This window comes from Pelecanus crispus, chromosome 8 (assembly GCF_030463565.1).
Source record: "Pelecanus crispus isolate bPelCri1 chromosome 8, bPelCri1.pri, whole genome shotgun sequence".
NCBI classification, from domain to species: Eukaryota; Metazoa; Chordata; class Aves; order Pelecaniformes; family Pelecanidae; genus Pelecanus; species Pelecanus crispus.
Genome location: NC_134650.1, coordinates 19,376,115 through 19,401,811, shown reverse-complemented (window position 1 = coordinate 19,401,811; position 25,697 = coordinate 19,376,115). Strand labels below are relative to the sequence as shown.

The window sequence follows — 25,697 nt, the reverse complement described above, 5'->3', positions numbered from 1 at the left end:
TAGCACGCACATTTTTAAATCCAGAGCCTTCTTTTTTATTCCAAGCTCTAGTCTAAAAATAAGTCTAAATTTTCAACAGTTGACCAGCAGTTCCTCTGCACTTCTTCACCCGCAGTAATTAATGCAAAGGAAGTAGTGCAGAAAATAATAGCCATAACTCACAACTAAAAAAATTACCACTTGTATTCAAGTAGAACGCACAAACGAAAACAGGTAGCTACACAGGCATATCTAAACACTGCTTATAGTAAGAGACATATTTGCTCTTTCTCTTCCTCTGGCACACAGTTTTGAAAAGATAGCCTTAATGACTCCTTCACTGCCTAGTATGATGAATCGGGAAAGATCAAAGCCAGTGGAATGGTCTTAATCCACAGAAAGTCAATACAGTCTTTCAGCACCCACCATCCAAGAACTGGACGAAAATTGAGGCATTGAAATTCAAAATATCTGCTAATACTAAATGTCATTAAAAAAAATCAAAATAAAGAATACAAAACAAGCAATACTTACCGACAGGATAATTCTCCATCCATGGCATCATGTTCATCAGTACTAGTATATGTTAACCGTCCTCCCACAAAAGTACCCACAAAATAGACAAGCCATGCCAGACGTCCTAACATTAAAAAGAAATAAGAACGGTTAACAGTTATAAACCATTATACTAGTGCAATACACTTCCATAATGTATCAGCAGTTCTATACAGTATCAGACTGTGGAACACTGTCAAGAGAATGGTTAGGTTTCTCCCTTTACCAGATTTTAAAACTACCCAGACAAATCAACTAACAAAAAATTCCAATCAGAACTAACAGATAAAGTAGAACAAGCCTTTTAACAAAAGAATTAATTTAAAATACAACTTAAGCAAACTCAGCCTGGTAAAATTAGATAGACAATTAATCTAGCATCCTCACTTGCCTGCCACAAGTTACTTCAAGGCATGGAACAATTTTATCTACAGTAAAGCTGTTACATCCACTTATCATAGCATTAAAAGTAATTGAGAGTCACTAAAATCAACTTGTTTCTTAGTTTTATTTCAAATGAAGAATTCTTTGTAATATTAAACTACTACCTAAAGTGGCTTGCACATAAGAAAATATTTGTGTCATCAGTCAGACATATTCTTCAAGAAAAGAGTTTGTGAACTACCACACAGTTTTGAAAGCCTCTGTGGACTGCTTTCTAAAAGGGTTTGAAAGACAGAGCTCATCCGTTTCAAGCCATGCTGTCATGCCTTCCGATCTTCCAGATTATTTAGCTGTCAGTTTCCACTAAAGCACTTATAGGATCCACTGGCAAAGTCCTTATCAAGTAAAGTACAACATAAGGATCATAATTTCTGTAAAGCTAAGATTCCATAAATATCGCTTTGAGTTTGTGTATGTAGTGTATTTTGTACATACTTTCAAATACTGAAATCCTGCTTTACAAATATGAAACTCTTAAGTTTACAAATACTGAACTCAGGGGAATTCTTTTGGCCTCTCTCTGCTGGAAAATCATTGCCATGTTGCCAAACCTGGATTATTTTAATCTCTCTGGACATGAAGGTGGAATATCTTTAAATTTGACCTACTGGTACCTACTCAAGCCATGCAGATTCCTACTGCAGCTTTTTATGCTGTGAATCCAGTAACTAATGGTATCCTCTCTTAGGAAAGATGCAGTATTTTTCCCTAAAGTTAAGATCAAAACTAAGACCTCAATAGCAAAGTAACATAGTGACCTGTTAAAACTTCAGGATACCACTAAAGGTTTCTTCCTCAACTGAAATGCACTGAGACTACAGAACAGTAAAGCTATTTTTAGACTCCATCTTCATTTGGCAAAATATACTTTGTAATAAATTAAGATTAATTGTTTGAAAATAACAACACAGCAAAGACAACTTGGAAGAGACAACTAGAAGATGTCTTGCCCTCATTACTAGGATTTTACCAAGTGATGACAGCATAACTTACAAGACTGAATACAATACCCTCATGAATATAGTGTCTTCCGAACACATTTTGAAGTTTAACATAAAGGATAAACTACAGATAAACAAATGAGGTCATGTTATGACTGTAAAACAATTATTTTATTTTGGATATTTCTACGTGGATATCAGGACAGGCACAGTATCTACCAAAAGTCCTGAGGTTTTATTTCATGTTTGTTTCAAATCTCTGATAAACTAGTCTTCATTTACATAACATTAAACTTCACTTAATTTCCCTCATGTTTTGCATTGTTGTATTTTGAAAAACCCAGAACTGAGATAGCACTGAATGCTCTACCCTAAGCTCCTTCAACCAGGAATGATTAATAGTTCTGAGGTGTTCCAGTATGCTTATGGCCTGAATCTGGTGGCTACACATCATAAGTAATTCTGTTTCAGTCAGAGGTATATAGTACAGTGTGTTCTATACATAAAAAAGATGTTGAGATCAAATATACATGAAAAGATAATGCAGAGTATGGAATAACAGGCAGATGATTTCAATACAAGTACAGGAAAGCATTCAGGTTTGTCTTAAATCTCAATCTTATTTAAAAAAAAACCCACACAAATATGTAATACAGTCTTAGATCTGTAACAGAAAACACTTCATGACAGGGAACAAGTGTTGACTTTTGAGACAAGACAAGATACATGTGGAAGACTTCCAAATAATCTTCTCATATTGTTCCTGTTCCATTCCTAATAAACTGGAAGGATGGTATTAGCTGTCCTACAACCAACATATTTCCCTGTTTCAAGACCTGTGCTTCTTCACAAACACGACGCTTCCAAGGAAAACTCCATCAGACACACTACACATTGCAGTACAAACAGCTGTTAATTTAGGACACTAAGAGGTTGCACCACGATTAGCAAACACCAAGAGGCTGAAGTGTCTAGAGGAACAGACATTGCTCAAATTAATTTAGCTTTAACAGCTATTAAAGAATGGCCATTTGAAGATGGTATCAAAAAGCAACTGTGAAGTGGTGCTAGTTGGTTCAAAGAACAGAGTTACCACTTTGGCCAATAATCTTTTTTAAAGTAAAAAACCTGTCTTCCTTTTTACAAATTGCAGTAGCTCATTTTTAAGTGCATAGTTATTTTTCTGATGATAGCCCTCTTCTCTTAGCACTATACCAATTAATAGGTATGACTCCTTTCCCTCTTTTATACCTTCACTATTTAAAATTTTCAGTGCATTTGCTTTTGCAATTACTGAGGCAAACAACATCTTTTCTTTTAGAAAATAATTATTGCTGTAATAATCTGTAATTATGGTTTATAACAGCAATAATCCCAAAGAAATCAGTCATTACCATAGATCACAAGTAATCATTAACTACTGTTAATGACCCACTTCTTGGGGATTATTGTTTTAGTAAACCATGACTGCATCACTATTGATACAGAGAGCAAGACAGTATAATAAAATGAGATCTTAATATTACATTAACTTATTTTCTAACATTAAAAGCCATTAAACATCTAAATTTAACTATGTATATCTAGGGGATATAACAGTTATTGTTCAATATGAGCTTCTTTGCAAAAAAGAAATACAATATTTAAACTGCATCGAATGTTTTCTAATGCATAATGACAATCCCCAGAGCACTGACACTGAAAGGCTCCAGCTGATTGTTTCCCTTTGGCCCCCCATGACTGGGGAATGGTGCATAAATTCAGACTGCAGCTGGTCAATGAAATCAGCTCATTAATGAAAGTTCTCCCAAATAAATCTTGATAGGTGCATGGAAGCAAGTGTAACTGATAAAAAAGATAAATAGGAGGTCTTACATAAATTAGTGAAAAAATGGCTCCTACACAGAAGAAAATTAGCATATTTAAACTGTCAACAGAAGAACAGTGAAATAAACCACAAACATTTAATAGCATGCAAAGAAACCTCTGTATTATGCAGTAACCTGTCTCACCTTTTCCAAACACCACCATTTATCCATTTAAAGATGCAACAGCCATAAGATAACTATGTTAAGAGCCAGTAGTTATAAAGCCAATTTAAGTGAGACAGAGAGGACCAAAATAAGTATATGAAAAAGAAAAAAACCAACTTATTATTTTTACAACTTACACTACAATAAATAACTTGAGTTTCTTGAAAATTAGGTAATTCATCTTAACAAAGCTGTATAAAATAAATTAAGGTTTTTAATGTTACATTGATTTTTACAGGCAGATAAATGCAAAAAGAACTTGAGTTAACATCTTCATTTTCAAAAACGTTTATCAAGTTGCAGCTGGTTCCCATGAGGGCACCTGAGGCACTAAAACGCTGATTTTCAGAAATTAAATGTTTTTACAGCTCTCATGCCTATATAAACATGTAACAAGATGTTAAAACAAACACATCAACTGCCAATGTATCCTATTTAATACAAAGACGAGTGAAAACGTGATGCAAGGTGACTTGGATCATTAATTCCTAGTTTGAGGAAAGGTCGAGGTATATCTGCAATAAGATCATCGGGTTTTTTCATATGCAAGTGTACAGTTGTTGGCACATAAAACACAGTTTAAAAATTAAATTAAATACTAACCTTCCTGGACTGTGATTTCTAATGGATTCCTACTAGAAGAGTGCAAAAGTTTTTGGTAGTTTTGTGCATTTTGGTCAAATAACTGTACAAGAAGTGTACAGGTCTTTTCATATTCACACCTGCTAACTGTGCACAGTTGCTCCAGCTGTTGGAAAACTGTAGCTGTATCATCCAGTGGATCTTCCAAGCCATCTCTGGAATAGAGATAAAAAGTAACTACTTAGCCACTATTGCTTAAAAGCTGTTGCTGTTTTCCCATCCAGATCTTGAACCACTGTCACTGAACTGCTGAACTGTAAAAGCCTTAGCAGATGGTGAATACAACAGACAGACATAAGATCTCATTTTATTTACATACATACCCATACACATCCACACAAACACAGAACAGTATTCTATTTGTGCCTTTCTCTTAACACATATTTTAAAAAGCAAAGAAGAAAGTAGATGAGGTTGGCAGTATGAACACAGAAAGGTAAATCTGAAGAGCTAAGGACCACCGTGCCTGAACAGAATATTAACAAGCAGCATCCTTCTCAGAGGATGATGGGAGGAAAGAATGGAATACTTAGTAGAAATGCATTTTGCATATTCATCAAATTAAGCACAAGACCATGATACCAAAGCCAAGAAACAAGCTTCAGTAAAATTCCATGCAATTGCTTTATAAATCTTTATTTTACTCTGCTGTAAACACGCTGCGACCCTATGGAATGCCTACAACAAAGAGACCAATAGCTCTTGCCATTAAGTGTAACTATACTCACTGCACAAATCACAGTAGGAAAGGTTTATTCATCAGAAGGTTACCCCTTTTGTTGCACAGGCAACAATCAATCTACAGATAAAGATAACATCCAAAAAGCTAACAAAGCTAGCAGTGCTAACATCCAAACTTGTATGAAAGACATACAGCAGCTGCAAATGCTGATGTTCAAGATGGGCTGAAACAGACCTCTTCTCAGGTATTTACAAGTATTTGAAAAAAAGTTCTCCTAGTTTGTAGAAAAGCATCCTCTTGTAGACCCTTTGTAGAAGAATCATTAGTTCCTCACTCACCCTTACTCAAAAGGGAGAATAGCTATTCAAACCCCCCAAAATGGCAGAAGTGACTTTCCTTCCCTTGTTCCAAGCAACTTCTTTCCCTATCTGAAGGACCAGCTGGATGGCTCCTGAATGTGATGTTATTGACTATACTAGTTTGTAAGAAAAATGGTCATTCCAGAAAACAGGATTTCTTTGCAAAGGTATCATTTAATCTCCTTGGAGCAAATGGAAGAAGTCTTATGAAATCAGCACCCAGACATCCCACGTTTCTCAAGAATGGTCTGGATGTTTGATATGAAAGTCTACATTTGATATTGCTGTCTACAGAAGTGCCACAACTGAGGATCTTCATCACATAAGAGAATAAGACAATACCACAGTGGTATACAGATCACGTAGAGCTAGGAATGGATATATGCCAACAGTATTACCAAAACTGTCTTAAGAATGATACACACTGGTAGAAGAGAAGATCAGTACTTTCCTCATCTTTTCCCCGTTGGCTTTTTTCACAGATTAGAAAGCTTACTCCTCCACAACGTAAAAAGGACATCCAGAAGCATCTCTCATCCATGCCAAACAAACTGAATTTTCAGTGCTGATGGTGATGCTGATGAAGAGACAACAGCACATTTCAATGGAGCTGGTCATGCCAGATGGTTTGACCCAGAAGCTCAGCCCTGCTGAGTGCTTCAAGTCTGGATGCTGATATGCAACGTACCACCCAGTAGAGAAGAAAGCTGAGGCATGAAGTTTCAACCCTGAGATTCCACTACAGAAAAGCTGAATAGAGAAGACAACTTAAAAATGCCAAAAGAAGTATAGGCTGGTTGAGAGAAGGCTCAGGAAAACTGACTGCACCTGCCATCAGCTGCTTCTCCTTCCCTGTTAATTCCCTGTTAAATTCCCTATTAATTCTTGTTCCTGAGACAATGATAGAGAAGTTCATGATTTTGAACCATTAGGAAGTCAGTGTTTAACATACCTCTGGTGATAACAAAAGGCAAATAACACCAACTACAGCTTCGTCACTAAACAGTAAGATGACAGATTACAAAATCTGTATACATGAGATTTTGTCTAAACTGAGACGTAAGGACAACAAAGGTGAAGTTGAATGCACTTCCTCACACAAACTGAACAAATTACATCATCTCAGTAATGTAAAATTCAACAGGAAAAGCAGATGTGGCTTGTTCTGCAGTCCTGTAGTCTGACAGGAGAGCCTACCAGCAGGAATTTATAAAAGCCCTTGGAGAAAATTAAATCCTTTCAGCAGTCTAAACACTTTTTTCTTATTTGCTAAATTATAGTGTGCACTATAAGGTCATTTACTTAAACTATTAAAAAGAAGATTTGAACTAAGAAATTTTAAAATGGCCAGTTTATCTTGCCAATCTCTAGCTTGTTCTATTTGGTCTCACCCTTTCTTGTGTGTAGGGTTCATTCTGCTTTCCCCCATTACTCTACCCTCCATGGCCCTAGAAAGTGACTCATCAAGAAAACATGTCACAGCTGAACAATACAGTTTATTTAGATAGTCTTAAAAAAAAGGTGGGGGGCAAGGGGGGAGAATAGGCTTTTTTCAAAACATAAAGGCACATGAATGGAAAAACAACTAGAATTTACATTTGATTTTGGTCTGGATTTAATAAGCAAAAGGAGTAAAATTATATCAGCCAATTAAGACAATCTAAAGAAATCACCATGGTAATCAGAATCAGTGTACTTCGATTTTAAACGTAACTAAAATAGAATATGCCAACAAATCAGAAAATTAAACATTCTGTATCACAGTTTTAAAGTTGCAATTACAAGTTTACCTTATAACTACAGGAACACATTCCAGTCTAGAAGTAATATAAGCTTTTGTTATCTCAGGTGCATATGTATCTAAGAGGTGGGGTTCTGCCGTTTTCACAAAAGGTACAGATGCTACCATTCTTTGCCACAGAGTTAGCAAATAATGAACACTATTTGGAGCAAACTCCCAGTGCTATAAGAAAACAAAACATACTTCCGTTAAAGCATCCCAGTGTGAAATTTTAGTTGCGAAACATGATGCTTTTATCTTAAGTAGTCTTATTCATTCACATAACTATTGAAGGACCCAGTGAGAACTGAGACATACTATGGCACATGTTATAGAGTAGATCCAGAACTACTTGTAGGCACTCTCGCCTCCTTCAAGTGAAAGCCATGATTCGAAACTCAGTTTGGCCTAGATTCTTACACAGTTGTCCTGGTTTCAGCTGGGATAGTTAATTTTCTTCTTAGTAGCTGGTATAGTGCTGTGTTTTGAATTTAGTAGGAGAAAATGTTGGTAACACACTGATGTTTTAGTTGTTGCTAAGTAGTGCTTACACTAAGTCAAGGACTTTTCAGCTTCTCATGCTCTACCAAATAAGAAGGCTAGAGATGCACAAGAAGCTGGGAGGGGGCACAACCAGGACAGCTGACCCAAACTGGCCAAAGAGATATTCCATACCATATAACATCATGCTCAGTAAATAAACTAGGGGAAAGCTGGCTGGGGGGCAGCAATCGCTGCTCGGGGACTGGCTGGGCATTGGTCAGCTGGTGGTGAGCAACTGCATTGTACATCACTTGCTTTGTATATTCTATTATTATTACTACTATTTTATTTCAATTATTAAACTGTTCTTATCTCAACCCACAAGTTTTCTCACTTTTACTCCTCCAATTCTCTCCTCCATCCCATGGGGGGAGGAGGAGCAAGCGAGCAGTTGTCTGGTGCTCAGTCGCCAGCTGGGGTTAAACCATAACAACAGTGCATGGTGAGATTTCAGTGCTATAAAAGTGCCATTCAAAAATCCTAAATGTGGAGTGGGAAACTGTCTAGAGCCACCTAACAGGAAATGGAAAGAACAGAAATGCATCTCAACTTTCTTTTCTCTTACAAGCCTATGGAGCTGCCATTGGCAACTCAGGAATTCAAAGGTCAAAATCTTCTCCTAAAGGTCACTATCTTCAGCTGTTATTCTGAATACCAGAGAAAGCCTCTGGAGGAAATGCTAAAATAACAATTGTAGTATTACTCAAACAGTGTGCACGCCTTTATCTTGGTGTGTTTCAAAAATAAATCTGTAGAATTTTTAACACTGTGAGAATCTTGATCCTGTGATAGGTGTCATTCTCATACAGATGTGCGTCCCTCAAAAATTTGGACATTATTCCACGTAGCTTCTGAATCCAGCTCAGACAGGAACTTTGCACTCAGCAGCTCAGCATATAGGCAACTCTGTGTGTGTGTGTACACATATATACATATGCAGAAAAGCAGAATTCAATAACCTAGTCAGTGTAGGCACTTTGAAGTTTACATGGGAGCACGGGTGTAAGTATTTTAGGGTTGGATAAAGGGTTTAGTTTGCTGGATTTTTTTTTTTTTTTTGAGGGTGAAGACTAAGGCTGGGGGATTAACATCCATCTATCTCCTACTTCAGTTGTCATTTTCTTCTTTAAATCTGCTCCCATTATAAAACTTCATAGTAAAAGTGGGAACCAGTTCTAGAGAATTTAGAAATCGGAGTTACATCACTGACAAAATATATTTTTACATAAAGACAAGCCTCACCACCTCCTCAAAATACACCAACACAGAGAACCAGGATCAGCCCTCTTTGTCATTCAAGAGTTGAAGAAGAGAGAACACTTCTGTATACATTCTTACCTGTAAGCTAGTAATAGTAAAATTTGCTATAAGTTGGATGACTTCTGGGTAATCTTTCACCATTACTAGCTCTCCTAGTTGATAGTTTGTCTTTAGCCGAGCCAAAAACCGACAGAATTCATGGTAACTACCCGGATCAGATAAACCCTAAATTTGAAGAAGCAGATTTTAAAAAGTTAACAGCTTAATCTAATAGAAATTTTATAAACACTATTGCTAATTGAGTGACAAGTTTATTTGCATAGGGGTTTTGCTTTGTTCTGAATAGAAAATCAAAGCAAGAAATCTGGCTGAAAGTGGTTTTGACAGGTTCAGTAAATTAACAAATAACTGGAAAAACAAATCCACAGCTGTTTTAGCATTTCAAATAAATAAAATGAAAAATAAAAAGATACCTGTGGATTTTCAAGTATTTGTTTCACTCCTTTGATCAGATTACCAAGATATTTGGCACGTTCTGGATTGCTGAATAAAGACCTCCTTGCAGAAGCAAACTGAACTAAACAAGAAAGTGCCTGAAGAATAAAAAAAATACTGTAAGATTAAAAAAAAATTAAACTTTCAGAATAATCATCTCAATGTTTGGAGGAATCCAACCTACTGCTGTCTGTAGTACATTCTGTGGCTGAAGATTATTTTTACAGCAATGTCTATATGATCATTGAACACAAACATGGCTCAGTTTTAAAATTCCCTTTTATAACAGCTTCTGACTTCATCAAAATAATTAGGTGGATGTTTTCTATGTGGCTGAGTAGTGCGGAATTGGGGGAGAAAGGATTTGAATGCTTTCAGATTCAGAAATGAGAACTGGGGCTGAAGTTCAAAGAAAAGACATCGTGACTGGGCACTGAGCCAGGGGACTCATAACATGCACAGAATAAAATAGGGTCTTTTGGACAAAGTATAGATGTAAAAAGACTATTTTCTGTAATTACTTGAGTGTAAATCACTACGTGTCACTTACTAACTGAGACAGCACTGGTGGAAGGGAATGATACAAATCAAAAAACAGGTCCAAGGTCTCTGGCTCCAGGAAGACTACGGAAAAAGATAAGTTGGTTTTATCACTCTCTACAAGCAATAGTTAAGTATCTTTATTTTAATAGAATCATCTTCTCTTTAACAAAAACAGTAAGAGTGAGATATCACTGTAGTTGAGTATGAACTATGAATAGACGCATTAATTAGTTCATTGTACAATATTAAACAAAGCACTGTTCTCTTTTTAGCACATTTAATTTATCCTATAGCTCATAAAGAATACTTCCCCCAAACTGCAGATGAGATGCAATACTTTGTCAGTTGTTTACAGAGTGCTGTTCTGTAATAGATGTAGGTAAATTAATTTCTTCCAGTTACGACAGTAGTACACTAAGATAAGACAGGTTTCCAGATACTAAGGATTAGTTCAGTCTGTATTTAAACAAAGGCAGGTTTTTAACAAAAGTTCCACAGACTAGCCTGAAGTCTACAGACTGATAAACAGAAAAAAAAAAAACCTTTAAACACCAAGTTACCAATTCACCGTGGAATCACATCAAATGAACTATAACATTACCCTATTTTATGAAGGGGTAACAACAAGGTAGAAAAAGTTCAACAATAATTCATAATTAAGTAATCCCACAAATTAAGTAACATTTCAGAGTTGTTCCATTTGTAAGCGCTATTTAATATGAAGACTTGTGTAAAATAAAGCATCACATAACAAAGGTTAATTTCCTTAGGCACTCTTTGTGTTTAATGCCTAAAGGGAGATCTCTCCATGGACAATTTAAAGTATCTAAACTAAAATCTCGGGAAAACCTGTGCCCTTCTTCCTAGGGGTCTTGGGAAATTACTGTCACTTGCCCCAATTCAGCCTTTTGTCAGTATTCCCCTGCTTGCCATATATTATTGCTCTTCATCCCTCACACTGTGATTAGAGACTACTGTACATTAACTGTACAGGTATGCATGGAAATTGATGAAGAATAGTATCCTTGAAATAAGGAGGAATATCAAACACTACAGAGTGTCATGCTATACAGGTAAGCCAGATTTAAACCTCCCATCTTGGGTATGGGAAACTGTGTAGGTGCTTTAGCTAGACGTAACAGACTTCCAATCAGGCTCATTTATTTTGCCAAGAAGCAGGATAAATTAGCCTACAAGGAGCTCCATGCTGCTAGTGCTAAACTGCATCCATTACCCAAGGTAATTTCATTAAAGCTAGCTTGGACATCTTTATACTAGACCGCCATCTGCACTGTGTAAGCTCAGGAAGTCAAACCTCTAGAGTCTAAGAACCAAGTTGCAACCCTTCTGCTGCCTTCATTAACAAGCTCACATACTAGAGCAAACAAGCACACTAGGGAAAAAAAAAAAAAAAATCACACAGTTTTCTCATCAGGAGGAAGACAAAAGAAAACAGACATGCTACAAATGCTGTACCTCTTTCAAGGTGTTCATATGCCAGGGATGAGAATAGTATTCAGTGTCTAGTAAGAACAGTTTGGTTTACTCTGAATATCTATGTTATAGACTACATTTATTATTTCTGTCTGTAAAAATTACAATAGAAAAAGTGCAAGAGAAATAGCAGATGTTTACCAATAACTCACCAGCAAAAAACTCTAATCCACATTAAAAAGTATTTTATATTTGCAAGTACTGCGAAAAAAGAAGTTACACAATCCACTGAAGTATAGACTTCAGACTACTAACAGTTATGATCCTTTCTTACTTGTTCTCCAGTTTGTTGGAATCTGTACAGTGCATAGGTCATCTGCAGATTCATCAGCTGAATTTCCAATGAAATCAAAATTAAGACAGTTTAGTACAAGCTTCAAAAGTTGCATTGCTAGACTTTGTTGCTGTTGGTCCTGAAGGGTTAAAGGTTTTGCCAAGAGCTAAGGACAAAAGAAATCTTGTTAGGTCACCTGCACAGAACATGCTTTAAAAAGAATTTTAAAAAGGAAAATGTTTGGATGAAAAACTGCAAAGTTCAGAGCAAGAGAACACATACTAAGGGAAAAAGAAATCCTTCAACAATAAAAGGTATTGTCTTTCCTCAGAGGCAAGGGGAAAATCATTATTACCACCTCAGAGACATCTTCCATGTCAAGCTAAAGCTCCCAGACTTATAAATAATTTTTAAAAGCCTGGTGAAATAATTGTTTGGCATAAAATACTTATAGGTAAAACTCAGCATGTCACTGATACTGTCTGTTAAAACATTACAAAAATTAAACTATAAGGTTTCATGTTTTTCTCTTTCAGTTACTCCAGACCAGCACGGGGTATATATCATATGGGTGAAAAATATCTCAACAGTTGGTTATTTTTCAGTTTGATGTCCAGGCTGCTAAGCAGTATGAGTTTCACAGTATGCATACTCAAAGACTGTTCCTTTGGCAAGTCTAGAAAAACCTGGCATTAAAAAACAATGAAATGAACAGTCTGTAATCTGAACTATTTACAACACCTGTATAAATACAGCTGTCAGTGTCTCCACTGCTTTAAAACCCCTGTAGTGTCAGAATAAAAAGGTACTTTGTAAGCAAAACAAGCTCTTGGGATTTGGAAGTCTATACTCAACATACGGTGCGTAAGAATACATTTTTATTGATCCCCTTCTGGAATTATAATAATTTAAATAACATTTTATCTTAAAGAAATTACTACCTCAAGATTATACACACAATATAAAGGCACTGAAAACAAACCTCAAATTCATTAGTCACTGATGAACAATTTTGTCTAGAAAAACAATACAATAAATATAAATGCAACAACTTTATCTAGTTCATCTGCTCCTTATTTAGATACAAAGTCACATCTCTCAAGTTTATTAACAAAAAGTTTTAAAATGCAGATGACAGGAATTAAAATCAACTGTGTATCATTAGATGTCTCATTAGCTTGATAATAACTGTTGCACCACATTAGAATTGACACTAAATTATTAATTCAGCTTTGAAATCAACATCGAATTTCTGCATGTCTTGTATAAACATAACCTGTTTTGCCACCAATCCTCTCTGTAACTTGGAATTATTTTAGTGATTCCACATTTGTTAGTTGAGTGTATTTTTCAGTGTATTATAGACACTGAAATATTTCTAAAACCAGCCTCCTATACTAAAGTTGGCATTATAAAGATACTAATTATAGTTTTCTTAGATTTCTGCCTGGAAATCTGTGTGATGTCACTCAGACAAACCTTTCAACATATGACAGACTAAAGAACTACCAGTAGACCAGTTGAACTCAAAGAAAGCTAGGAAGCGGGTACCACAGGATACAGGTTCTCACAAATACATTTTTTGTTTTGATGTGTAATGGGGCTTACTATATCTAAGAAGATTCTTCCAAAATTGTCCAATTCTTTTAAATTATATATGATTTCTCCATTAACATGTGATTCCAACACTGATTTAAAACACCCTGTGTACATTAGCAGAGCACTCCCTCTTTAGAGGTGAGGGCTTACATATTTTTTAATTGTTCTATATATTAAAAAAATACACTGCCTGTCACCTGAGCACTGGTAGCTGACCACACGCGCCCTTTAAACTTATTGCAAATGTGAGGTAAAACATGCTAGTTAGACTAAAAACATACTGTGAAAGAAATTTAAGCTAACACAGTTTATCTTGTTTTTTACAGCAGTACCTTAATCACATACCTCAACCTTGAGAATTATACCTTTAGCCAAAAAGTAATCACTACCATTATCTACTGACCTAGTGTGATGACACCTGTGTTTAAATGCTTAAATGGCTGTGTCCAAATTTCAACAAATAATTAATTTGGTTTTCAGAAAAACTGAATAAACCAGCACTCCCAAATAAGTCGAAGAATAGAAATAAGGCAACATTTAAAAAATAAGCTGCTCTCAAAAGCAAAGAGTTGCTTGAACTTAAGAGAAGTAGAATGGTACCACAGGGTGCCACTTCCACTGCTGTGGAAGGCCTTGATCAGCACAAAATGGAAAGTGCAAATTACAGCTTTGATCTCAGTTCAACCTACCTGGTCCTGAGAGACCTAGCTTACAGCATGCTGTTCTCCACCAGCTCCTGTTGAGGCTCTTGAGAGGCTGCTGCCTGAATTACCCCAAAATGTTACAGAGAGGATAAGGGAACTAGTGAAGGAGGAAAACACCTTGGCAGATTTGACTTCTCTGCCATACCACAAGACAGAGAATTTGTCTTCTTGGTCGCTCCTAGTTTAATAAATAATTCTTTTAGCAAATACTGAGATTGTAGGCCCAGCAAAACTGAGATACAATTAAATTAAGAAAAACATCAAAAAAGAAGACAAGGTCAGAATTTAGACAGTTCATCCTTTACGGCAAGATATAAAGGCAGGGGGGAGAAAGGGAGGGGAAGAGAGAAAGAGTTGGAGGGAGGAAGACTGGAATTTTTGTCTTTGAATGTTTTTTGGTCACTTGAGCTTAACTGGGTGTCATGTAATCCATTTAAGTACAGAATTCATCAACTCAGAAAATACTAAGGACTCAAATCATTATGTTAACAGTTTAGGTTCAATTATAAAGAGCCTCACCTCCTTCAAAAGAGAGCATGCAAGCATCAGTATGTCCTTTAGAGATGTGTCACGGAATGAGGTAGCTATTTTACGATGTTTTGCTGAAGGTCTTGAATAATCAACCTAAAAAAAGTTAGGACATAATAAACAATGCTCCCTTCTTTGCTAAAACTAGATGATAGGTATACCTGGCAGATTAATTATTTGACACTAGAAATGAAAATTATGGTCCAGCACTAAATACAGATCTTGACAGCTTCCTGAAGCACCTCCTTTTTTCCCTTCAAGGTTGTCTCTTTTTCTGGATGGAAAGGTCTGAGGCACTTCCTCAGGTTAAGATGTAGGCAAAAGAAAATCATTATCAGAAATACAATTGAAAAAGTTGATCATTCACTTTGCTTTATTAGTTCTAGTGACTGTCACGAGAGAAACTTTACCCTGTATCAGATATGCTATGTATCTGGTACAGGTAGAATCTCCGCACTAAGAATTTCTTGTCTCTCGATATATATTGGTAGGGGGGAGAAAGTATGTTAATCCCTTCATGTCTAAGAAATATTTCTCCAACTATTTTTATGAAGGGCAGAAACATTCAACACACTGCTTTATCAGCAATGCATACATCCCTTGCAGAAGGAAAAAAAACCAAACATGCTTACTAGATTAATTTCCTGAGTCAGTTCTGAGAGAATCATTACTCCTATTATATAATGGTCCACAGTCCCCTACAGAGAAGAAAAAAAAAAAGATAGGATTGCTCAAACATCACAGCTTGTATTTAGTATTTTCCAACATTTCTAGAATCAGATTCCATTTAAGATTTTCCAGCATTTCTAGTATCAAGATGAATTTTTAGACTGAGCTATCCTAAGCTGTTTAGAAGGCTTTCATGCCAAATTCTATCAACATTAATAGAACCAGACCTTCAAACTCCCTAATTAGCTCTGAAAAAAACCCTCATCATAAATTCTAAGAATTGTGTGATAACAAAAACCCATCTGAAAATAGACTCTAAGTAACCGCAATCTAGAAATTCACTATTACACATTTCTCAAAGGTCTGTTCAGTATTCTAGAACTGGCAAGGCAAGCTGCATGAAATGCAGACCATTAAATAAAATTAAGCTGTGCATGGGTGAAAGAGTGAAAGAGATCACAGGGCACTCACAGGAAAAAAAAAAAAGTTTTGAAATGATACCTATCCAAAAAATCTGATTCTCTTCCCTCAACAGTAGTATACAATGCATTGGTTTGAACTGAATGATATATTCCATCTCTGAGAACTTGTGTCTAAAATGTGAGGCAGTGGGTGTCACATATTTGCATGTGAGGGTGCTATCTGATCATCAGTATTTAAGTTCCTTGGAATGTTCCCAAATTCGGATACAATGCAGAATTCTGCATTTAATTAATAAAATTTAGCTGTCTTCACTGAGCTACTACAAAGCATTTATAGAAAAATTAAATCTGCTTTGTTAAAAAAAATTAACTGCATTTAGGCCTTGCCATTGAGTCAGGGGGAAGATCTCTATGTCTACTTTCACAGCTGCAGTTTGCAGCCTCAGCTCCCTTGTGTCCAAAAAGCAATGTCATTCTTGTCAAAATTTTCCTGGTATTTGTCACACTCATTTTTACAACTCTGAAGATCACCCAAAGTTCAACTAACGAAGAACCTGGCTACTTACCAAGGGGCCTAACTTTTCACTGCCATCTAGTTTGTATTATCACTTGCACCAAAGAAAATCAAAAGTGAAAATTTCAGAGAGCTCTCAGGCAAAATTTATATTGTTGCTCTATCTGTATTCAGTAAGATTAAACATCTTATACTGTAATTTGAACACAACTTTTACATTTCAAATTAAAATAGCCTATATGAATGTTCCCTAGATCACACAAACCTGCAAGAATGGAAAATGCAACCTCCCCTTTTTCACGCGTGTGAAAAGCTATGTGGTAAATTACGAAGGAGTTGGGAACAGAACTGCAGACCTAGCTGCTAATCCCTTTTTCTATATTAAATCACACTCAAATTCACACTGGATGAACTTCAATCTGGAATGCTAATGCGTATGTGTTTGAAACAACCATACGCTAATTATTAACATATATTAGTATTGTTTAGGGATTTTTTTTTTCAATTTTTATCTAAAATTTAATTCACTAGTAGATCTATGGCTTAATTTTCTTTTCTACAGGAATTCTTAATTTAACTAAAGAAATCTCTTAAGAAGCTAAATTTTGTATTTAAATCTCTATTTTTAATAAGCTACACACCAAAGAGTCACACTGCAATCATTTTAATAATAAATGCAAAATCCAATTACAGTACATTCATAAAAATAACTGCAAAATGGTGGAGAAGTATACTAGAGTCTGGTTTTAATAAACAGAATATTGCAACTTATCTTTTATTAGACATTCCCAATATAACTCAAAAAGTACATTAACTTGAACAGTATTAAAAACAAAGAAAGACTGAAAAACAAATGAGAAACTCATTGGCAAGAAACATAAACTGTTAACTTCATATTTTTTTGTTGATTTGCCAGGATCACTAACACATACATACATAATAAATCGTTTTAGAAGTAATTCTCCAAATAGCTTAAATTTTCTGATTATTTTTTCCTCAAAATAAGTATTAGTGTACTATGTATGTAAACAAAATGATGTAAACATTCACACAGACACTCAGAAAGATTAATCAGTATTAACTTTTTAAGCAGATTAGCCATCTCCCAGAAAACTTTTTGAGAACCTTTTTATACTCTTAAATGTCTGAAATAACCATGTCTGGTTAATAACCCATGACATCCAATCACTTTCTCCAAACTTACTTCACAGAAGATGCTGTCTACCCTACATCTTTAGCCACTGTGTCTGACAGTACTTACTCTAGATTTGACATGTAAATTTGCATAGTGAACAGTCCATAGCGAATGACTGCACTCTGACTTTAGGAGAAATTATTTCCAATTTTCAAATACTATGTACCAGCATCACCTCTCTATCCTGTAACGCATCTTCTTTGTAACAGTGACCAATGCAGTGGGGGAACAGGAAATAATGTGGAAGGAAACATAAAACAAGAACATTCCTGCCTCATCCAATTACTGGAGCGAGAAGATAAGTGATCTTTCCCCCCAAACTTCCCCATATCCCTACCTAGAATGCATAATTTTTGTGATATATTAGATTTAAATACATATGCTAAATTAGGGAAAGTTATAAAAACACTCTAAGTTTATTATCTATCTCCCTATATTGTACACCATAATCCTAGGAGAGACAGAATGTCTTTTTTTTTTTTTTCTTACACTCCTCTTTACATGTATGGAGAGAGAACATACATATATGCAGGTATCTAAGTACCTATGCACACAAACATGAATCATCAATTTCTCATAAAGTGAGAAAGGAATGGGGCAAACAAGACCACAACCACACAACAAATATATACAGCGTCTTGCAATTTTGTGTACCACAGCTCTGTCTTTACACAAGCTTTCCTCAGAAACTTCAGAAGCAGGGATATCTAGTGATTTCTGCTAAAAATTAAAGTGCAGGTGAAGTCCCACTGCTTATACAGAAAAGCAACAATAACACTGTAACAGTGAACACTCCAACAAATAGTTTATAAAGGTATCTTTTTGATCAACCCTCCATGACAGGCACTTGAAAAAATACATTTGAACTAGTTCTAGAACTGAGCCGTTTGGCACAGTTTTAGCAATCATTATTACAAGAATCACAATCAGACTCATGCTTTAGAACATCTGACAGTCTTACTCTTCAGATGGTGCCGTACCAGTGTTTCTAACCAGGTAACTGGAGCTAACACTATCAGAAATGCATCTCCACATCAGTCAAAAAAAATTACAGCATTAAATAGAATGGCTTGACAATGGGGGCTGATGTTTTACAACCACACAATGAAAAAGTGCTCTGGAAAAAGAAAACCAACAAAAACCCATAACAGCACTATGAATACTGTGAGGCATCAAAAACTACAAACTCGCACAAGTATCAAACCCACCCTGGTTCTTCATTGTAGGGCAATCTTCTGTTTTAAGCAACGCTCTTCACACTTTTTCCACCCAAGTGTATAACAACTAAGTGACATAACATGCCAATCACTAAAAATGAAGAGGTCCAAACAGAAAAAAAATGGCAGAAGTGAACAATTGCTTCCTACCTGCAAAAATTTTTTTACATCAGCAATAATGTCTCTGAAGATGAGCTGATCTTTTAGCACCTCAAACCATCCTAATTTTGTAATTTTAGCAATGACTTGAACAAGAGCTTGGATGACAAAAGGAGCCAGTTTGGGTTGAGATGCTACATAGTTCAGAATGTAATTTCCTGTAAAGAAGCATTTTAAAATCAGCAACGCAAGTCTTCTGTAAAGAAAATTAATTAAATAGTTCTAATAGAAACTTAAGGCATGGATTTTTTTTTAAAAAACTACATTCTTATGGTTAATACAATAACTGTAAGTTACGTTACATCATTAAATACAGCTAAACATTTAGTAACACAAAGCACATTACATATGTGATCATTACCCTAGGACACATATGACAACAGTTTGTGAATTTAGAGAACACTGGCAGGTAAAACAGAGTAATTTTTCGTTACAGTCCCATACACTGGGCACTGATTATTTCACTATGTAACAGCATCTCTCACAGCCAACTCAAGATACAGAAAGGTTTTTTTCAGACAAGAGTCCCTACTGAATGTTCTCAATGCAATCCAGAACATCCCTTTGGGTAATGCACATTGCAGCTGCAGAAATTCCTCTCTAACTAGAAGGAAGTTAACCTGTTCCAAAAGCTGTTGAAATGTATAAAATTGAAGTTGATTAAAGTTACCTAAAAAAACACTGAAATCTTTTATCAGAAGAAACAGATTCTCAGCCATGCATTTCAGAGTACTACTATCCACAGAACTGATACAACAGTGCAGATTTTCTAAAAATCCAAATCAAATCATACGGTCATTGTGCAAAGCTTTTCACTACTAAAGACCTAACACATTCTTGCTTACTCTTTTAGGATATAGCAATGACTTTAACATAGATCCTAAAAAGTAAGGAAAATTTTGTAGGATCTTAAGCCTGCAAGTAAGAACCTGCCCTGCCATGACTTTTACGAATGTTAAGAGCTGATCATGAACAGTGTTACATATAAGTGACTGGCAGGTGTACTAGCAATACCTGCAACTTTCATCCTTTACAAATATGACCTAAATCTCTTTACTGTCTTGTGGGATAAATACAAAGGCTATCTTGAAAAATGAGTAGTTTTTAAAAATATGAAGTAGCCTGAGCTAACATATTTATTTATTTTAATTTTGAAACTAGGAAACATTATTTGCAAGCTAATTGCAGAGAAATGATGAAACCTTTATGTTCACTCTCTCACGACGACTACCTTATGAATAACAAGCTTGGTAAATGGAGAGACCTAGTGAAAAAACAGACTATCCACTGAATGGTTACTGTGCTAACATGAAGTTTTAGATCCAACTAATATAAGGAAATTTTAACCACAAACATTACTTACGAATGTCAATCCTTTGTTCGATAGGTAATGGAGATGCCCTGCTTACAAGCTTAGACAGGCACGTTGCTGCTAGAAGCTGAGCATAGGATGTCTACAAAAACACATCAAAAGATATTATTCAAAAATAGGCTAATTAAAGGCAGAGACAATAGGTCAAAACCTGATAAATAATCAATAAACCAGACTGGTTATCAGATTTTGGTTATGTTTGTTAGGTATACCCAAAATGTATAAAATATGTATTTTACTAATATCTTTGTTTCATTATAAATAAATGTAAATTACAAAACATTAATAAAACAGTGGAGACCTAAAAATATCATCCTTTTTGATGGAAACTATTAATCTAAAAGCAATTTTACAATTCAGTGGAGTTCTTTAGTTTTAAAACCTGCTTTTAAAGCATTTGATAATTTAGAACCATGAGACGATTACCATGGGTTCAGCCCTGGATTAAAGATATTTTCAAATGTGTTTCCTCTTTTTCTTTCTCTTTTTGAATGACTTGAAAAACACAGCAAGAATTATACCAGACTTAGCTTGGACTATCAAATCAGAACCGATTCCCTTATCACTATATCTAGAGTTAACCATGAAATTAAACACCAAAAATGAAACTGAGTAATGATAAGAGAATGGTTTAAACTAAGAGTCAACAGATAAGCAGTTTAAGGACTTTTTTTAACACAAATTTTTTTTTCATTGTAGCTAACAGCTAGAAACAAGAACAAGGTGACGTTCAAACACCAGGTTATACCACACTGTGTCGCGACACTGCTCTGCAGATGACAAAACCCCTGATTACAACCCTTCTAAAGTACTGAAAGCTAAGATACTTTCCCTTTTCGTCCCTGACATCTCTAATGCAAGGTATTGCCAATTCTACAAAGACCACCTCCAAATGAAAAAAATTCTAGAATCATTTATGAAACAGAATACGTACAAAAAAGGGAAAAGAATTTTGCCTTTATTGTACTGACATGGTAATGGCCCACAACTGAGAAACCTATGTGAGCTTCCATGTGCACAATTACATTTATGGATAACATCTTTCAGATACTTACCGTTCCTTGTTCTAATAGAAGTTGGCATTGGCTAAGACATTCTGGGCTATCAATAAGCTCCAAGAGTACCTTCTCAGCTTGCATTCGCTGTGCTAGATCAGTTCCTTCATATAGGTGGTTACATAGTACTTCTAGTTCTGCCAGACTCTGTTAGGAAAGAACACAATTGAAACTTCCATGAAGACTTTCCAACCACATAAGATTTCTTTAAGTGTTTATAAACCTAGATACTATGCTAAGCTTTCCAGTTGATTCACGTTTAAATTGCCAAAAACTAAGAGACTTTCTGTGGCAAGAAGCCAAAAATAACTCTGAAAATTAAGTTGCCATTTCTTATTCTCTCAGCTACAAAAGTATTTTTTAATATGGTTCAATCCTTTCTGAGTCTTCAGATAGCTTTTCCAAAGACAGATGAAAAGATGGAGAACAGTGAGCAGTTTGAGCTGTGCTACTTAGAAAACTTCCGGCAAATTTCATTTTAAAAGCTGTAATTACTCATCAAATTACTACACCTGGAAAAATTAGCATTTGTCTATATCTGTTGATGCAAATATCAGCAAAAGACGGGACAATTCAGAAGCTATAGGGGCAACAGAAGAGCTAAAATTCCTCTCCACTGTGCAGCTAAAAAAGCCCTCTTTGGTAAAGAAAGTGTGTGTGTGTGTAATATCTCTCTCCTATGTGAGGGACATGATTCATATCTACTAGTCCCTGTCTCACAGAAGAGATGAACCCATTGAGCATGTTTTGGAATCATTACACAAACAGAAGTTTTTGCATCTATCAGGTTCCCAAAGCCTATGGACTCTCATCAAGAACCAGCCACGTCATTAGAAGGTACCCAGTAAATATTTCATGACTTGAGTGTGGCCTAGAAAGAAGAGTAAAAGAGAACACGCAGTACTTGACCAGTCTCATTTAAAAGTTTGAGTCAAAATCCTGTTCACCAGCCTTTCCAAAAGGATGCTTTGTACTTGAAATAGAAGATTTGGTTCGGCACAGTCTAGCATCACTTACACCGTAGCTCAAATGCCTTTTAAAAATCCAAGACAGTAATAGTGTCTTTGGCAACCAAAGTAAATTTGGTTTTGTCAATCAAAGCATGTTATTTCCCAGAGACATGCTTCTTATCAAAAAAAAAAAAAAAAAACCACCATGGTCTTTTTCCCTGGGTTTTTTTTTTTATTCTTGTGCATATGGAGTCCCTGGCTTTGATCAGCTTTTTTTGAATTTCAGTATTAACTACATTTTAAGCGTCCATCCAAACACTGAAAAAAGTCAAAAAGTAGCCATGTACATGATGCTTTGGAGAAATTTTAAGAAATAGCACATTTGCTCCTGGAATGAATAGATCAAATACCGCAAAGACTGAGCTCAACAGAGACATCCTTTGTTTTTCTTTCCCCTCCCCCTACATGTTCAGAGAGCACAGAGGAAAAATAAGGAACAGGTAACAATCCCAGTAATGCAATTTTAAATGACGCAAGATCCATGACAATTAAAGTGAAAATTAAGACTCATAAAATGCAAGTGTACACATTAGGGAAAATATAATACAACACAAAAAACACTAATTGGGGTAGAACATGGAAATAAGGACCTCTAGCAAAGATAGTCTTCAGACATAAATTACAATGCACCTTTCCATAACGGAACAGTTCCAATACAATCTGAGAAGCGTGAACCAAATTATCATGTCATAACCAGAAAAAGTTAAAGACCCTCCTTTATTTGATCTGAAATTTGACTTTCAAGTCTGGACAAATTCACCAACAAGTTTGAGAAAATCCAGCATAAAACCAGGGTATCAGGCCAAACACCAAGGTCTAAATCATCTGTATACTAACTGGCACTAAAATAGCAAACCTCTGAAGGACAATGAGGGAAACCCACCATAAATTTTTAAAGCAAGCCTGAACGAAAACTAGATAAAGATCTTCAAAGAAAAGCTGGTTTATCGGATATTGAGACTGATGATCTCCAGCTCTTTGAAATGCTTTATCTGAACGTGTTTGGTCTCAGGAGAACGTTATGAAAAAGTTTCTTATTGGTAGGCTTGAGGCATGGCCAGAAATTGCTCAGAATTCTCAGACTGCCAAAGAACTTGTTAGATGTTCTCCAGGTTGTATTGTATGTATAACACTGAGGAAACGTGCTGATTTTCCTTGATTCAGATAGTGAAACCAAAAAACACAACCTGAAATCAGCAAATACAACCATCTTGTGTATGATGGCAACTCAGCTGAGCAACAGAGATATTATTCAACTTTATTAAGAAAAAAATACTTGGAGAAACCAATGAGAAGTCAAAAACTAGCTCCCCATATTAATACATATTTTCTTCAAGAAAACAGAAGACTGTCACAATCCCTTTTTTATTGTGAGACAACACATGTGAAACTGATGCCTTCAGATACCTCCCTTACTCAAATCCTTATCAATAGCTGAAAGGTGATTCCTAAGAAAACAACAGTGTCAATGAAGCGGATCTAGCAGTCAGATGCTAGCTGCTTTAAGTGAGTCAGGAGTAAAAACAGACCTGTATAAGAAGTGGCATTTTCAATCACAAAGAAGTAGAACTTTTTCCAAAAAACAGATTCACATCCTAATGAAAAAGGTTACTGTGATATTTTTTTTTTCTTGTCGCCCTTTCATAATATTCAAGAATAAGCTAAATAAAGTTCTCCAAATACTTCTGGTCCCACCTCTCCAGCTCTCAGAAGTCCCTGGCAGCCCTCCTACTAGCCTGTGAAAGAGCCAAGGGCCAGAAATGCTGGGGGCCCGGCTCCGCAGCAACCCACCAGGCAGGCAGCCAAGGAGCCAAGCAAACTGGCAGGAAACCAGGTAGGTTCCTGATTAAAGTTTTGCTGACACTGACAAATTCCCACAGACATTTTGATTTTAATCAGCATTTTCTGACTGAAAACATTCTATTAAGAAAGTTCTGCCAGCTCTATGCAAGAGCAACAGGATGGGCATAACTGCTGAAATGCCACATTAAAAAAAAAAAAAAAGCCATTTGGGTATGAGGTGATAACAAAAGAAAAGGTATTTCAGTGGTCCTTTTAGGTAGCATGCCAGGTGCCCAAGTATCTAAATAAATGCCTAAAATGGCCTCTCGAACGCTGTCCAAGCCTGCTGCCACCAATCCAGTGAAACCGCAAGGGACTCCGGATGAATGCTTAACACCTCAGCGAGCGCCTTCCGCCCTTTTCCCGCCCCCCCCCCCCGCTGTTTGAGTTTCAGTGGCTGATGTTCTTCTCAGAAAAGTCCTGGAGAGGGGCTGCCTCTGTTTTTCAGAGAAGCAGTGGAGTAGGGAGCCCACCAAATGCCTTCAGGAAGAAGTGGCAACGGGAGAGCAGGTGCGACGAACTCACACAGGCGCGGAGTAGCCACAAACCGAGCGTCCCAAGCAAACACACGCTAATGCGATGGGAAGCAAGAAACGCAACCCACCGCAGGCGAGCAGCCCCGCAGGTACCAGCACCACACCGGCACCGCACGCCACGGACGCTCCGCCACTACCGCTCCAACTTCCCCAGCGAGGCCAGCAGCACCCGTGCAGCAGCCCCGCAGCCCGGCACCAACCTCACGCCTGCCCCGTGCACGCCCCCCAGCCCAGCCCGCCGCGCCCGCCTGACAACAGCCCACCCGAGACCGTGACCTTGCTTCAGCACTCCGACGGAGCCCGCGAGCTCCCGCTCGCCTCAACACCGCCCGCAGCTCCCCGGGCACCTTTCGCCAGGGCGACCCTCCGCACCCCGCGCTCCCCTGCCCCGCTCGGCCCGCCCCGCTCGCCCCACACCACCCCGAGGGCTCACCACCCCTCAGCCGCGCACCTCAGGACCGCCCTCCCTCCCCGTGCTCTCCCGAGCTCCCGGCCCGCCGCCGCCCCCCACGACAGCCCCATCGCGGCCCCGGCCCCGCACGGCCCGTCGCGCCCCAACGGCCAGGCCAGGTCCCAACGGCCCCCGCCGCTCCGCCTGCCATGCCGCACCGGGCGCACTGACCTGGACGCGCAGCGCCATCTTCCCGAGCGGCGCCGGGAGCTGGCCGCGGGGAGGGGCCGCGGGCCGGGGCTAGGGGGCAGTGCCGAGCCGAGCCGCGCCGCGCCGCGCCGGGGCCGGCCGGCTGCGAGGGGCGGGGCGGGGCCGCGCCGTGGGCGGCCGTTGGGGCGGGGCGGGGCCGGGCCGCGGCGGAGGGGCCGTTGGGGCGCGCGGGCGGGGCGGGGCGGGGCGG

The 25,697-nt window shown here is 37.5% G+C and overlaps 1 protein-coding gene across 1 annotated transcript in view; it reads right to left on the bottom strand.

Moving 5' to 3' along the window:
• The window catches only part of RANBP17 (RAN binding protein 17), a 164,354-nt gene extending 138,868 nt beyond the window's left edge, over positions 1 to 25,486 (bottom strand). Inside the window, exons 1-13 of the mRNA XM_075715220.1 lie at positions 25,469 to 25,486; positions 21,459 to 21,605; positions 20,395 to 20,485; positions 19,023 to 19,189; positions 15,488 to 15,553; positions 14,847 to 14,951; positions 12,025 to 12,190; positions 10,264 to 10,337; positions 9,692 to 9,811; positions 9,297 to 9,443; positions 7,426 to 7,598; positions 4,556 to 4,749; positions 514 to 619 (exon numbers count right to left, since the gene is read on the bottom strand). Coding sequence (XP_075571335.1) covers positions 514 to 619; positions 4,556 to 4,749; positions 7,426 to 7,598; positions 9,297 to 9,443; positions 9,692 to 9,811; positions 10,264 to 10,337; positions 12,025 to 12,190; positions 14,847 to 14,951; positions 15,488 to 15,553; positions 19,023 to 19,189; positions 20,395 to 20,485; positions 21,459 to 21,605; positions 25,469 to 25,486 — 1,574 coding nt within the window. The remainder of the gene's footprint in view (positions 1 to 513; positions 620 to 4,555; positions 4,750 to 7,425; positions 7,599 to 9,296; positions 9,444 to 9,691; positions 9,812 to 10,263; positions 10,338 to 12,024; positions 12,191 to 14,846; positions 14,952 to 15,487; positions 15,554 to 19,022; positions 19,190 to 20,394; positions 20,486 to 21,458; positions 21,606 to 25,468) is intronic.
• Between the last annotated feature and the right edge of the window lie 211 nt (positions 25,487 to 25,697).